This window comes from Crinia signifera, chromosome 6 (genome assembly GCF_055691185.1).
Source record: "Crinia signifera chromosome 6, ASM5569118v1, whole genome shotgun sequence".
In the NCBI taxonomy this organism is placed as follows: domain Eukaryota; kingdom Metazoa; phylum Chordata; class Amphibia; order Anura; family Myobatrachidae; genus Crinia; species Crinia signifera.
In genome coordinates, this window is record NC_139222.1 from 174881055 (window position 1) to 174897018 (window position 15964).

At 42.0% G+C, this 15964-nt stretch overlaps 1 protein-coding gene across 1 annotated transcript in view; it reads right to left on the reverse strand.

The window, feature by feature from the left end:
- Positions 1 to 5118: 5118 nt before the first annotated feature.
- Positions 5119 to 15964, reverse strand: part of NOL11 (nucleolar protein 11) — a 30947-nt gene continuing 20101 nt past the window's right edge. The window contains exons 15-18 of the mRNA XM_083148187.1: positions 14419 to 14497; positions 12345 to 12437; positions 9866 to 9973; positions 5119 to 5401 (exon numbers count right to left, since the gene is read on the reverse strand). Of these exons, the coding sequence (XP_083004313.1) occupies positions 5285 to 5401; positions 9866 to 9973; positions 12345 to 12437; positions 14419 to 14497 (397 nt within the window). The 3' untranslated portion in view covers positions 5119 to 5284. The remainder of the gene's footprint in view (positions 5402 to 9865; positions 9974 to 12344; positions 12438 to 14418; positions 14498 to 15964) is intronic.

The following is a 15964-nucleotide window of genomic DNA, read 5'->3' on the forward strand; positions in this document are numbered from 1 at the left end:
AGGGGGAATAACAAAAATAACAAACATACAAAATAACACCATGACTGTCACTGGAGGCCACCAAGTAGGGTGGCACATTGGGGTATGCGCGGCAGTCATACCCCTCCATCGCTGCATATGGGAAAGAAGAAGCAGAACACCAGAGGGGAGTAGAGGAAATTGTTAAATACTAAGGTGAGTGTCCCGGCCTAATGAATACAACTCAAACACACTAGTGTTGCACTGGTGGCCGGGTGAAGCAGGGTTGAGTGTAGAGGGGTGAAGGTTACTAATCGGTCAACTCGGTAACTGCAGAGGGAGCCTTTCAACGCTATGAGGCAAGTATGCCATCTTTGGGAGCTAAAAGCAGCTCACATCTTGAAGCCTATGGTGTATCGTGTATAAGCTAGTCTATGAACTGGTGTATACAAATCTCAACATGGTACACACCAAAACATCATATGTTGTTGGTTTAACATTTTAATCAACAGTAGATGTAATATATCTAACGATAATGCAGTAATACTTGCTAATTTCTGGAGGCTTACACAGCCATTGTCCCAGGAAGTGACAGTCAATAGCGGGGGGAGGAGTCAACCGTGGACCACTCAGAGGGTATTCGGAGGCTGCGAGATGTTGTAGGAGGAATGTTCTCTAGATTCCACGCTGCTATTATCTTGACACCTTCATCCGGCGTAGAAATAACTGTAGTGTATCCATTGCGTCGGATGACTAGTTTAGTCGGAAAGCCCCATCTATATTGGATCTCTGCTTCTCAAAGTATTTTCATCACTGGGTGGAAGGACCTTCTCAAGGTAAACGTTGTAACAGAGAGGTTGCCAAACAGTTGCAAATCGCCCAGAATAGTGGTAGCAGTTTTTGAAGGTCTGGCGGCTTGTAAAAATTTTTCTTTAATGTGGTGATAATGTAGTCATGTCAGAGTGTCTCTGGGAGCATCATCCGGCGCATTTTTCGCTTTGGGTAGACTGTGAATCCGGTCCAGCAGGAAGTCTGTTATAATGACCTCTGGTAACAGTTTCATGAATAAGTCCGTAGCATATTGCTCGAGGTCCGCATTGGAGACTGATTCAGGGATACCATGAATTTAGGAACGTATTCTTTTAATTGCTCCATAGAATCTTCTCTTCAATTTGTCTTCTGCTAAACACTTGTCTAGCAGGACACTTAAAGCCGAAAACCGGACTTCATTGTAGCTACTGCCAATCCTAAATTAAAACCTTCATACAAGAATTGTAAGACTTGAGTAGTTGGTATCAACTCAATCTTTTACTCAACCAGTATTTATCATAGGTCTTCACCATACTCTGTAGTATGCGTGTTAAGACCGTTCCTTCTTTGCCTTCAATAACATCTCCACGACTTGCACACCTTGTTGTCTTAGCATTTGCGGCTCAATTTTCAAACCTTGAGGCATAACAATCCCAGGTCTGGATGATAGATCAGGCCTTGATGAAGATCGATTCTGGTCGGTAACGTCCATTGGTCTCTTAACTGCCATTCTCATTACATTTGTGTACCAGGCTCTTCTCGGCCAGAAAGGAAGAACCACCAACGCTATTACTTGATCCTCCCTTATCTTTTTCAACACTTTGGCAATCATTGGAAATGGTGGGAAGACATACCCCAGGGAGAACTGCCACTTTATTGAAAAGGCATCTATTGCCAGAGATTTGTGATAACTTTAGTAGAAGTCTGGCACCTTCTTGTTGGTATTAGTCGCCAGGTTACCACATTTAAGTGGCTAGTAGCCTTGAGAAAGCTGTTTAGTGAAACACGTGTAGGAAGATTGTTTACTGGAATATGTATTAGCATTATTTAACCCTTTGTAGTGATCAGTTAAAATGGCAGTACTGCATACCTATTAAGGGTGCAGGCAGATTTGGGGAGACGGATAGGTAGCAGCATTATAGAAAACAAACTGCACCTATAGAGTCAGGTTATCTGTCTAAAATAGCCTGCTAAGCTAATTATTGTTATATCAGCCTGAATAAGATTTGACTATACTAGTGATGTGAATATTTCCAGCTAGTTAACCACCACTAGGGGGCAGCTGAGTACTGTTGAATCACATCTGATTCATACAAATAAATTCACATTAATAATCACTATATATTCAGGAGCTGAAATCTCCCCATTCTGAATATCACTAGACATTCAAGCCAATTAAAGTTACAAGTGAAACTATCCCTACAAGGGTGTGCTATAATAAATACAATATTTTCCAGTAACATATCGTTGTGGTTTTAAAATACATCCTTTTACTTTTCGAGCACTATATATGTGTGTATGTTATATGTGGTTTTGTGTGTGTCCGTAATTTTAACTTCTTTATTTCACTACTATTTTCCTCAAATTATTAAAAGGGAATTTGAAAGTAAATTTATTAAAAGCTAAGTTTTACCTTAATTGTATCAGTGTGCGTCCCACAAAACAGTCTCTTATCTTTTTCTTTGTATAAAATGGTATTAGTCGCCATCAGGTCTATCTCTGGAACTCCAAATTTGTTCACAATCTGGCTGAAGACATCTGCATTCATTTCCCACTCTCCTGGTAATTCTTTTCGACTTCGATAATCTGCAATCGCGTTCTGTATTAATGGTACATGAACTATTGATGATATTGATTGCAGATTCTTCTCTGCCCATACCATGATCTACTGTGCCACCAGAAACAACTTTCTGCTTTTGGTTCCTCCTTGGTGGTTTATGTGTGCAACCACTGTAGTATTGTCCGACATTACTCGGAGATGCCACCATTGCTCTCCATACTGCTTCCATCTCTCTCATATTGGATGACATCATAATCTCTTTTCACGACCAATTTCCTTGGACTGGTAACTCTGACATGAGCTCCCCAACCGGATAAACTGGCGTCTGTTGTAAGGATCAATAACTTTGGTAGCACCAGACTCGTCACCTTGGTCTGAAGACCTTTGACCACCATTGAAGGTACCTTCTCGTCTTCCAGTCCAACTGAATAGATACCTCGTTGCCATCTCCTTATAAACGGTAGAAGTCGCCATCCTCATATGCCACTGAGCCCAAGGGATTATTCGAATGGTAGATGCCATCATACCTAATAATCAGACCCCGAGGTCTAACAAACTTTTCATCTGTTTGTATTTCTATCACTGTCTTCCGGATATTTAGACATATCTCTGGTGACAGCGCAATTGTGAATTTTTGAGTGTTTATTATTATTATTCCCAGAAATTGAATCTTCTGAGTAGGTATTAACTGGCTCTTTTCTGCATTTATTAACCGACCATGAGCCTGAAGGTAACTCGTGGTCAATTTTATGCTTACTTGAACTTCCTTTGCTGAGTCTCCTGCTATTAATAAATCCTCTAGATATGGCCAAATTTGTACTTTTTCTCGAGCAATCAGAGTAACCAGCACTTTTGTAAATACCCTGGGAGAAGTCTTGAGTCCAAATGGCAGACATCAGAACTGGTAATGTATCCCTAATAGAGAAAACCTCAGGAATCTTCTGTTTTCCTCCTCTATAGGAATGTGATAATATGCAACCTTCAGATCTATAGATGCAAGGAATTCTGCTTTCTTTATTCCCGTCACAATTGGTGTCATTGTCTCCATCCGAAATCTTTTTTTTTTTTTAATCAGCAAATTTAGATCTCTAAAGTCGAGGATCATTCTGTATCCCTGGTACTCTTCTCCATCAAGAAGAGGTTTGAGTAAAATCCTGTTTTGTACTGGTTCCACTGCTCCTGACTAACAACTGTTGGATTTTTAACATCAATAGCTGGTCTCTTTTCTTGTGTCTTCGGAACTCTTGATTCTAAAAATCTGTTCCTGGGGGATTTTTTAAATTCTATTCTGTAGCCTTCTCTTATAATTCTGGTTACCCATATGTCGTTTACCGACCTTTCCCAAACTTCTGCCAAAGCTGTAAGACGAGCTCCAATCATCATTTGCTCAGCATAGTCATTGTTTTGTGCCTCTTCTGTTAGACTGCCGAAATGATTGAAGCGAGACACCTGTATTACCTCTTCTGTAATAATTACGACCTGGCCTATAGGTCTTGGCTTCTCTGTATTGTGCTTTAGAAGAATAGGGTATAGGAAATAGGTTCCTCTTATCTTGTGGTATGCTCACCTATGTTCCACCAGAGATTCTCTGGATCATAGCATCCAATTGTTGACCGAATAGGAATGACCCCTCAAACAGCAAAGTGGTTAATCTATTCTTGGAATGAGCATCTGCACTCCAGACTTTTAGCCATAATGCCCTTCTCGCCGTTACTCCCGCTGCCATAGATCTTGCCAAAAACGTGACAGTATCTAATGAAGCCTCACATATATATATTTTCAATAGCCTTTTGCATAATTTGTATATTTTTTAACAGATACTGCTTAGATATTTTATCTTCCACATTATTTTACAACTCTGAACCCCATAAGATTAGAGCTCTCGCCGCTGAACCTACAGCTACTCCAGACTTCAAAGATACTGCTGAAGATATATGTAACTTTTTTAGAGCACTTTCCAGTTTTCAATCCATCGGATCTTTGAGCGCTGCCCCATCTTCCAGGGATATGGTTGTTTTAGATGTTAATTCTGCCACTGCCGCATCTACTTTAGGGATTTCACACCAACCCAGGAATTGTTCATCCTTAAAAAGGGAACATTTTTTAAATTCTTGGAAGTCTCACTTGTCTTTTATCCATATTTCATTACTTTATGAACCAGGAAACACCTTCCCTTCTTAGCCCTATATTCAAAAAATACATCAGGTTCCTCCGATACCTCTTCTTTCTACTTCATCGCCTGGGTAATAATAAAACTTTGGTAGTGTTCAGTGTCACAACATGGATAAAGAGCGAGCAGGCATGTCTCTCCCAACAAACAGCTTTAACAATAGGCAGCAGAAAGATTATGACCCAGCTTTTTACATGGTATATGCATTATGAGACAAGGTGCACCAATGTGTCAAGATTAACCCTCAGACACCTTTAATAGCAGTCACGTAACCTTTACTAGATACAGTAAGTCTCTCTCCTGGCTTTCTTAATCAAAACCTGTATGTCAGCCATGAGTTTCCTTATGCGAGCACTATTCCCCCCCCCCCCATAAAAAAAGAAAAACAGCGCAAGGCAAATAAATTAAGAAATTAGATTTTTTAACCATTACAAAGATTTGTGGTTACATTGTACATTTCGCTCTTCTGATCACATTACAGGAGGCTAGGAAATGGTGTTAATGTTTTCCATATGTCAAGAATAAGAGCTTCTGAAAAAATACAAAACATAGCAATGTCCATTAAATTAAAATAGTTCCAGAACTTCGATGGAGTATCTGCCAATGTTTTTTGAAGGTCTTTGTAATCTCTGTAATTCTGATAAACTTCCTTCAATCTTGTTGAGCTCAGAGTAAAACTTCATCTAGGCAAAAAACAAAAAAAAAACAATGAGCAGGACCCTGCGACATAAGAACAGGCTAGGCAAGGCTACACAAATTAATTTAACTAGTACCTTGTGTATTGTATTTTAAATATAAACCTACTCTATATAATTTACCATGTTCAGAGTAGCGTCACATAAGTGTTTATGATTTGAAAACACTGCAGATTCCTTACAGAATTATTCATGTGTGACTGGAGACAGGCTGAGCACACACAAACACTGGCCACACAGTCATAAGCATCTCAACTGCTTCTCCACTTGTGGCTTATAGGACGTAACTAGGAACTTACACACAGACTAAGTTTGGAAAGGATGTATCAGTTAAAGCACAGGCTATTCACAGTTGTACATATGCAGAATTATGTCAGTTTTCAGACTGCACCAAAGACAGGGCCACGGGCAGGGAAATGAAGCTTACAGGCATGGATCAGCAGCAGCGATACACTAATGCGGGGTACACACCAGGACGGCCCGCTCATGATGCACACAGTGAGCAGGTCGTCAGTGTTTCTTCCGATCTGCTCACAATGACGCAGGGGGCACAACCCGCTCACGATGTGCATCGTGAGCCGATCCGATGGAGACCTGCACCCAGTAGCATGGTCTTTTCCAGATCCAACCTACCAGGATCTGAATAACGACTTACCGACCCGTGGGAACACACCAGGACAGAAAAGGGCCCAATCACCACACAATCTACATCCAATCAGTCAGAATTGGATCTAGATTGATGGGATCAGACCCTTGTCATCCTGGTGTGTACCCAGCATTAGTTCTATGCAGGTAATACTGGAGCAATTACGTTCAACTCCGCATAGTAAAAAAAAAAAAACTCCTGTTTCCATCTCTCCCACCCCTTCTTCATAGGAGATAATATAACAGTACATATGACAAGTCAGGACAAACGACAGTCAGTTCCATTTGTGATATATTCATTTCATACTTGGTCCAATGCAGTGTTATATTATACCCCTATTAATCTATTTTGTCCACTATGTCACACTGACTTACTATTACATTTTTAGATCTATGCATTTCCATTTTAGGGTGGGAAATCAATTAGCCATGTTAAACTACCATGGCTAATTGATCCCCAGGGAGAAAATTTAAATCAACCCAAAAGCCGGCACTATTGGGGATTTTGTTTCACCTGCCCAGAGGCAAGGATAAACTTAATCTGTGAGAAGTGCCCTTTTCTATGGCTGCAGTATATTAGGTAAAACCAACTTCTTCACAGTCTTGACAAATGTGCAATTATATTTTTTATAGCTTATACATATACATGCATGAGCACAGATGACTTAATAAAGTACCTCAGCTATTCTGACCATCTGTGCTTAAGGCTGGATACCACTGAAACCTGGACTATAAAAGGTGCATAATCACTGGCCGATGAATCAGCCATTCAATGGAACGGCTGATATATTTTGCTGGTCTGTTAGCCAGTGTGTACCAGTGATATTTATTTCATTTATAGTTTCCTATATTGCGCTGCATATTGTTAGACTTCACAATCGGAGTATGACTAAAGGACGTTATCAGACATATTGCAGCGGTGGCGTAGCACAGCTGATATATCCTAAGATACATATTGGCAGGGGCGTGGGTTGGCCGTGAATGGAGTAGACAGCAGATTAATTGTGCTCCCTCCACATATCTTAAAACCCATCTTGTTCTGCTGCCGCTGAGGACCCTGACCTCTTTAACAGGTGTGTGTTATCCTACATACCACCCTGCTTCACCACTGGTGTCCCCCCTGGAACATTTGGCTGCCGGATTGAAGGGATCAACAGCTGCGGCCTGCAGCTACGCTGAGCCCCGGACGCCGCCGACCTCCTGCTGTATTACAGTGGTTTTGCCCTGGCGACTCTTTCACGGGTGTTGCAGCGGGCCAGAGATACAGGCATCATTTGCTTTCTGTAGAATTGAGCGGGAAGTGGTCTCGCCTGAGACGTGCTGCCGCTGTCCACGCAGAGAGTGCCGGCGCCATCTTGGCCGTGCATCCCCTGGGCTGAGGAGTTTGTGCCTGCCTGCTGAATTCCTCCTGGGACTATTGGCTACTGCCCTGTATTGGCGTCTTAGATCCCCTGCAGTTTCGTACCGGGGCTGTCTGGTAACTCCCGACGTGGACGTGATCGATAGCACTGGGCACAGATGCCATACTCCTTGATTAGTAACCTGCCCAGGAGACTGGTGTCTGAGGACTGGAATACCTGACACCTCTTGGCCTTTAACCATTGTATTCCCTGGATTGCTTCTACTGTGGTGAGCACCTCAGAGACACTATACCATCTGTGGCTATTGATCTCCTATATATCTTTGGCGGAGTGCTAGCCTCCCCCATTCTACATTGTGATGCTACTACTGCTAACCGCTCGCCTTTCTATACATCCTCTATATGAACATGGAATACACTGTTCACAGTATACTTGGTGAGATATATGCATCCGCCACCAGACTTATACTGCAGTTGGATGGGATGCTGAGATATGTCCCATCTTTCATGGACAATCCAGAGCGATGTGATGCAGATGATATGTGGGATTTATCTGTGCCCGGTAACCTGATGGCCTCCCCTGTTTATGAGCCGGACTCAACTTTGGACATGTACGCCCCTGTGAACCTGTGTAAATTTTAGGGAAACTTGCTGCACTACACCTGTAAACACTGATAATGTTGGTTTCCCCTCGATCTCCCTTTGTGCTATCAGCTTTGCCGAGTTCCTGGAATTTATTCAAATTCACATAGATATATTCGTGTATTCCGGTTGCTCTCCCGAGTTTACTATGCTCGTCAAGCTCCTTCAGGGAACCGAGAGTTGGCCGGATTAATAATCTCATTATGTAATCCATCTACAATCTCGAATGCTGTTCACACCTTTTATTATTTTCCTTATTACTATATGTTTACAACATATAGCCTGTTTTATCACTATCACATTGTATTCCGAGGTTTTTTTTTTAGACTTTATTTCTACATAAAATGTCCCCCTTATTACTACTTACAAAGATGCGGTTCTCCCTTATATTCGTTATTATTTAATTTAAGTTTTTTCTTCTTTTTGTACAGCCTTACTTTATAGGTCACTATCCTAGCTACCATGAGTGACATGGTGATATATTAAAGCAGAAGAGTTGCCATAACTTTGCCTAGCTTAGGGTCATATACACATAGCCCTCGGCATATCCTGTTCTATACATCCTGTGTTCTATAACTAAAAAGGGGGGGGGGGGGGGGGGGGGGGGGGGGGGTAGGTTAAATAGGTAGGGTATGGGTAGGATTTAGAATTAGGTAGTATAGCTAGTGGGGTAAGGGTAGCAGTTTACGGGATCCAGATATACCTAAAGTTGGGGGTAGTAGGCAATACAGGGTGGGGTCTTTTTAGGGGCTGGTTTGCTTTTGGTAGTTCGGCATATAACAGGTCTAGTTTAGTTTCAGTAAATTCGGCCACTGCAGTAGCCTCGATTACACCACGAGCGCTTTCTACATAAAAGGGAGAAAAAAAAGATTGCTTTACTTTGTAATTGCCAACTTAGCTTTGTAATTGCCAATTTAGCTCTTTGAAACTGCGCTTTTTGAAGAAGGAAGTCAATGATTACAACCAATTTATTAAAAATAAATAAAAAAAAAACACATGTAAAATGAATGAATGTAATACATGATACACCTCAATTGGGCTTTGATTGAGGTGTATCATGTATTACATTCATTTATTTTAAATGTGTTTTATTTATTTTTAATTGGTTGTAATCATTGTGTGACTTCCTTCCTCAAAAAGCGCAGTTTCACATAAATTTTTTCTTGTTTTGTACCCCAGGGGCTGACTACCCCTTTACCAAAACTGCGGCTAGATTTGAATTAAGACCCAAACAGCGCCTGGTTACTACCCTAGTGGTATTACACATCTGTTTTTCTTACTATAAGCTCTAGATAGGCTTTATATGGGGTAGCTCGAATGGCGCCTTCGGGTCTTGATACTATATATCTGCTTTTTGGAGGTATTCTGTGTCCGTCTGATAAAAAACATGCTTAGCTATATCCGACCATATATCAATGTTACACTAACTCCCGACTGATATGCAGTTCATATTCTAGCTTTAACTACATATGTACATGTTTGGGGTATTGTTATTTGTAACTATGCAAAAACTTTCAATAAAAATGATTGCATTAAAAAAAAAAAAAACATATTGGCTGATTGTAATGTATACAAGCGATCCGCCGGCCACCAATACACTCCCCACACAAGCATGCAGAACACACTGACCAATCTGTCTAGAGATAGATCTGCAGATATATCTAAAGGTGTGTACCCATCTTTACTGTGCCTTCAGGGCCGATGCTGGGAATGCCTGATCTTGAGGGGTGTGTAACTGAAAGCTCATCTTGTGCAGGCAACAATAGGACTGCACATGGATCCTGGGATATCTTAGCAATACATACCTGTGATCTGACAAATTTTTGAAGGGTACGAAGCAGTGGTTTTGCTTTCGGCAGCATAACTAAAACAGTGAAATTGGCATCCAGCAGGAGATTCATCCAATCTAATACCTGAAAGAAGAAAAAAATAAAATTTACCTAAAACGGAGAAGAGATGACCTTATGACCACACACCTTGGAGTAGACACCGTTTCACCATCTTTATATTCTCCGACCTTTAATGGAGCCAACCAATAAAGCTGGAGTGATGACACTAAATGCATTACAAGAAATGGAGTACTTACTCATCTTTGCGGCCATCGCTTACGCTACGGAACATAGTGTGAAAGTACCTTTGTCAGACAGGTGGGCCAGACCTCAGCAATTGCTTTCAGGATAGCGGCTAATGTAAATGGCGTAGCGGTGGCCGCACAGATGAAGAAGCATTGAAATGGATTTTATGTTAAGCTAACAAAACCCTCTATTCTCTTCCATTCACTCTGATGGGCATGGCTACTTTGGGACTTCCCAAACAAGTATAAGGTGCATGCGAACATCCCAGACAAGCAGCAGGCAACACTCTACAACCACAATCTTTAGCTAGAAGTGAGAAACCAGTAAAACTTTGTAAACATGTGATCAGGTTGCAGCCCTGCACAGCTGTTTGGCCGAGGCAAGGAGGAATGGAGGTGTGGTAGTTTTGATTGGTAGATCTATACAGTGGCTGGACTCTAGGCCCTGGGTTACAGAGGAGGAGACATCAAGATTTCAGGAACCTAGCTTTAAGGGTTTAATTGAGTAAGGATCGCATATGGTAAACTGCTTGCAGCAGATTAGCATATGCGATCCTTAAGCAACGCAAATGCAGGAGGTGCAAATCACCTCATGTCTGCATTTGAGATTGAATCAAACTGCACCGCAATCGCAGCTTAAAAAGGAACATTGCGAGTATATAAAACTGCACAAGCCCCAAACACAATCAAGCAAAAGACTACCTAAAAAGGTAATGTCACTGAATGATATCAGTCCGTGTGTATGCACTGTCGTTCTCCTGCATCACCACTGATCTAGTTCACTATATTGACGGCCACGGGAAACTCCCAGGCGTGTACCTAGAATGACAAAGTGGGCAGCACATTGCATGCAATTCCATCAAATACATTCCGTGTGCGCTCGCCACGCTATATAAAATCAACTCCACACCGACGTGGATAGTGGGGTAATGAAATGGGGTACTTATGTAATATCTGGGCTCCCGTTTTTCTCATGAGACCGCGTGCGCTCGCCACGCTATATAAAATCAACTCCATGCGTAGTTGGATAGTAGGGGTATGAAAAAATGGGGTGCATTTAACATGGGAGCCCAGATAATACATAAGTACCTGAAATGGATAGTAAATCGTATACGATATCGGATGTCAAATCGCATGCCATATCGTATACGATCTAGTGGCACCGTGAAACTACACAAATACAGAAATTACTTCTGTAAGGCAGAGTTCACTTCTGCCCCAAAAACTTGAAGAGCCAAAATATCTGAAGTTACATTTTGGAGCGGAGACAGGAAAATAAGGAGGAAGAAAACTGGCTGCAGAGAAGCCCATTTAGAGGAGATATGAAATTCCCTGGAAAATGAAGCATCTGACAACCACCCCTCCGAATGACGCTCCTCCTAATGCAGGGTTTAAGCTGTAGCAAACTTACTGAACACCCACCAGTGCAAAACAGACTCCAGCATCAATGGCTCCATGGGGCCCCAGAACAGTCACATTGTGACCCCCTCCAGGAGTCCTCGTTACCCAGCTCTTTTATTACCACTCCATGAGCCATGTACAAAATAAAAAATAAAAGCAAGGCTTCACTGCAAACTAAATAATTCATATCACTCCATATAAACTGAGCTCTGGTGGAAATGGCAGGGTAGAGAGCTCAATTTGCTGCTGTCCAGCTTTTGTGGAATTACACATCCCAGCAGGCACTTCAATATTTTGCTATTAGGGAATGCTAAAAAGTTGGCAGAGTATGCTGGGATGTGTAGTTCCACAGCAGCTGGAATGCCACATGTTGTGGACCTCTGGTATAGGAGGGAGATCATTTTAATTTCAGTAGTTAACTGCTTAAGCCTCTCCTCTAAGTGTCCAGTCTTTATACCCATAGTACTGGTGCCTCAGTGTGGATGTCAGGAATGCATTCCCCTTGTTTTATCTGTCTCCATACTAAGGTGGCTAACATACTTTTGGCTCTCAAATTATAATTTTTTTCCGTTTCATTTTCCTTGCATAAGACAGACTCCTTTTTACCAAAACAAAGAAAAAAAGGCTCAATCTTGAGTAAATTGACAGGAGAGAAAAAACTATGGGGGTAAAACAAAACAAATGAAGTTCCAAACATCTAACACCAGAGCATGAGAAACCATCATCAGATGTGAAAAATATTACAATAAAGGTGACAAAAATGCCATAGACAGAAATATATTCATCTTTAAAAGAATGCCCATAAGTACCTGGGTGATGGACAGATGCTCATCTCCTGGAAGGCTTAATGCAACATTTTCACTGCACTTTTTATACAGGTAGAAAAGATAACTCAGAAACAGCTGCAAAAAGAAAAAATGTATATTATAAAAAAAAAATAAAAGTGCACGCATTGTACAATAAATCACCCCCAACTCTTCCTAATAATCATTAACAAATATAGTTCAATGTATGAATAGAAAATTCCTCTTTTCTCATTCATCTATGGGGAAATCAAGGATCACTATGAGCCCAGGTTCCTCCATGGACTCCGAGAAAGGATTCTTTGTCCCAAAATAAGCCATTAAGCCTGATCACCAAGGCGTGGACTGGGACTTTACCTCAGATCAGCAAGGGGACTTCAGAAACAAGGAAAATCACTAATGCTGCCCATACACTTATGCAGTTGGATGTGATGTCCATCTTATGTCGCATGCCCTCGGCGATGGAACATCGGGCGCTGGAATAGGGCGGGCCACTGGCAGAGGAGTAGCATAGCACTATGAAGTAGTGCTGGCGGGCGGCAGAGCAGCAGCAGAATTTTTTTTTTTTTTTAAAGTGGGCAGCCCTGATTGGCTGAGAGAGCAGCCAGTCAGAAGGCCGCACAGTGTTTGAAACAATTTTTCCAAATTCTAACACCGTCGCTGACCCCTGCTGCCCGCTAGTGCTCCCTTACCAGTGCTTAACTACTCAGATGGATAATGCTGCCAGTGGTTCCTCCAGCCCCCTCTCCCCAAACCCGACGACACTGAAAGAGCTCCCTCCGCCCCCCAGTTTGTTCTTTCAGTGTTGTCAACATTTGTACAGCGCAACAACATTTGCAACTAAATCAACTGCGCAATATAAAAAACTGTAAATAATAATTATTATTATTATTTCTGGCCATAATCTGGATTATGGCAATGCTACTGCAAATGGGAGTGGAGATGCTAATATGAGAGCAGCTTATTGCTAGTTTGTTGGGGGATCAAGGAGATTCAACAGATTAAAAACAAAAAAAACGCTATTTTATATTTGGCTGTTGAGCGTAGGAGAGAGTGAACCATACGCTAATGCTATCAAAGCAAAATTGTACTTAAGATTAAGCTCACTTGCTTATTTTTGCAGTGCACTGTGTATCATATTACACACTTTGCAGTTACCCATATATGCCTTAGCTCATTGTTTGAATAAACTAATACACTAACTTTCGTAATGCACCCAAAATGACTGACCCACCTATTATGTCGATGGATGGGATGAAAAGTACACAGATTTAATGGGTAAGAGCCCATGCACACAGGGCGAATGAGCTTAAAGTCGCTCAAAACAGCATGTTTGAGCAGCTTTCAGCTCAAAGCCACCCAGTGTGTATGCCCCAGCGATCGGTGAGAGCTGCTGCACTCTCCCGCATCATCGCAGAGAAAGCCGTTCATCTGCTGGTATTACCAGCAAATAAGCAGCTTTGAAGACGGCTTTGCATAGCTCTGCGTTATGCAAAGCCGTCCTCCCCCCGCTGTCGGCGCCGGGCAGGGCGAAAGCCCATCAGTGTGTATGCACGGAGCGGCTTTCCCTCCAGCGATGATAGTGATCATCGCTGTCCATACACGCTGGGCATAGTCACCTACTGTGTATGGACCTTAAGGGCTCTGGTGTCTAGCCTTAGTATGCTGCAACTTCCTCATTTTGTGACCTATATGAAGAATTTTCTATTACACCCAGTGTAGCCTAATCAGCGAATCAAACATTCCGGCCTCGCCTGGTACCTTTCTGGTGGTGGAATATATAACCCATGAGAGGTATTACCAGAAATGGCTGAACCAACCATGCATCATGTTTACCAAACCCATTATGTTCATTGTTTATTTCTTTAATACCAAAACTTTGTGGAAAGTCTTTGTGGTTTGTAAAGTGATTCAGTGCTGCTGAATAGTGCTATTCAAATCATCATTATTGTCCTTTGTAAAATGTACTAAATGCGGCACGGTCCACACCTCCAGCTCAGAAACATTACTATAGAGCAAACCAGTGTACAAAGCGGAATGGTTCATTACATGCATTAGAAAAAAAGTTTCAGAGACTTACAATGACTTGGTCAGAGTAGAGATCCTTGAGATGAGGCAAAAGATAAGGCTCGCTGTACAAGGAGGCGATGATTGAATTACTGTGTATATACATTAAGGAAACATGAAAAGCATCAACATATCACTGATTGCGCATCAGGGCTTTCTTACTAGTATCGCAGGCCCCAGGCAAAGCAATCCATTCAGGGCCCATCCACTGAAAAAATAAAATAAAATCATAACACACCCGTTCTGTGGTCCTGTGCCATCCCCCTACTTGCTTGCTTACAGTGATTAGCTGTCAGCACTCTTATTGATGGATAGCCCCAGCCATCTGTCAGCTATTCACTGTCTGGCGGCAGGCTGGAAAGCAGGAAGAACATGCTGCCTGGTCTCTGCTGCCTTCCAAGCAGCTCAGGAGGCAGATGCCCCCAACCCTATCTGCCCCAGCAGAATTGGGTCTTGGCCCCTAGAATTGGGGTATACACTGCAATTGGGGTATACACTGCAAAAATTCCAGTGAATTGCATAGAACTCCACGTGGAAGAGGATCCTGAAATGCCAGGTTTCCACAATGCTAAAAGAGGGTAGAAGGTATGTAAGAGATCTCCCTGTTCATTCAGATGGTGAAAACATTAGTGAGGAGGAAATATGCACACATTTCTTATAGTTTGTTCTACTTAGTGTTCTTCTTTACCTAAAGCCAGGTCAGATTTCAGATCAGTCAAATGTGTCTACAGACCACAGCCAAGTATTACAATCTGCCAAGCCCTCTGCAGTGGGGCTGGTGAGCCTGACTTGGACGTAAACCCATTTTTACGCAGTTGAGCGATAGCAGCCACATGCGCATATACCTAAATCTCAGTGCACCTGTGCCATGATGGTCTTGTGAAAGCACACGCAGAGGATTCCTACACAACATTGTCAGTCAGGGACATTGGGGCAGATGTATTAAGCCTTAACAAGAGATAAATGCAAGGGTGATCAAGAGCGATAAACATCCAGCCAATCAGCTCCTTACTGATTTTTTTAAAACACAGCCTGTAACATGGCAGTTAGGAGGTGATTGGCTGAACGTTTATCTCTCTTGATCACCCTTGCATTTATCTTCTGTTAAGGCTTAATACATCTGCCCCACTGTGCGAGACCACTACAAGTAGTGGCGGCAAAATTGCAGGCACTTGGCAACATCTTCAGGGTGTTTCAGCATGCAACTGCAATTGCATAGGCATCTATAATGTATCTGGCCATCCTGCACACCCAAGCAACTACTTAGAAGTCCTACAAGTAAATAATCTAACTATCTGTACACAGGAGCTGGTACTCCCCAATGCTTTCCCAATAAATCCAAATGGCTGTGGTATTTGCATATTTTTGGACAGTCAATGCACACACATTCACATTTGAGATGGCGTATTCAAACAGCAGATAATGATAATTGAATACCGTCACAAAAAAAATTACAAAGTAAATGGCATACCCGTGGTGCCAGAATGCAAACGGATTCCATAAATGCTATCTGAATATACATACATATTTGATCATTTATTTTTGTACAAAGTGCTTTT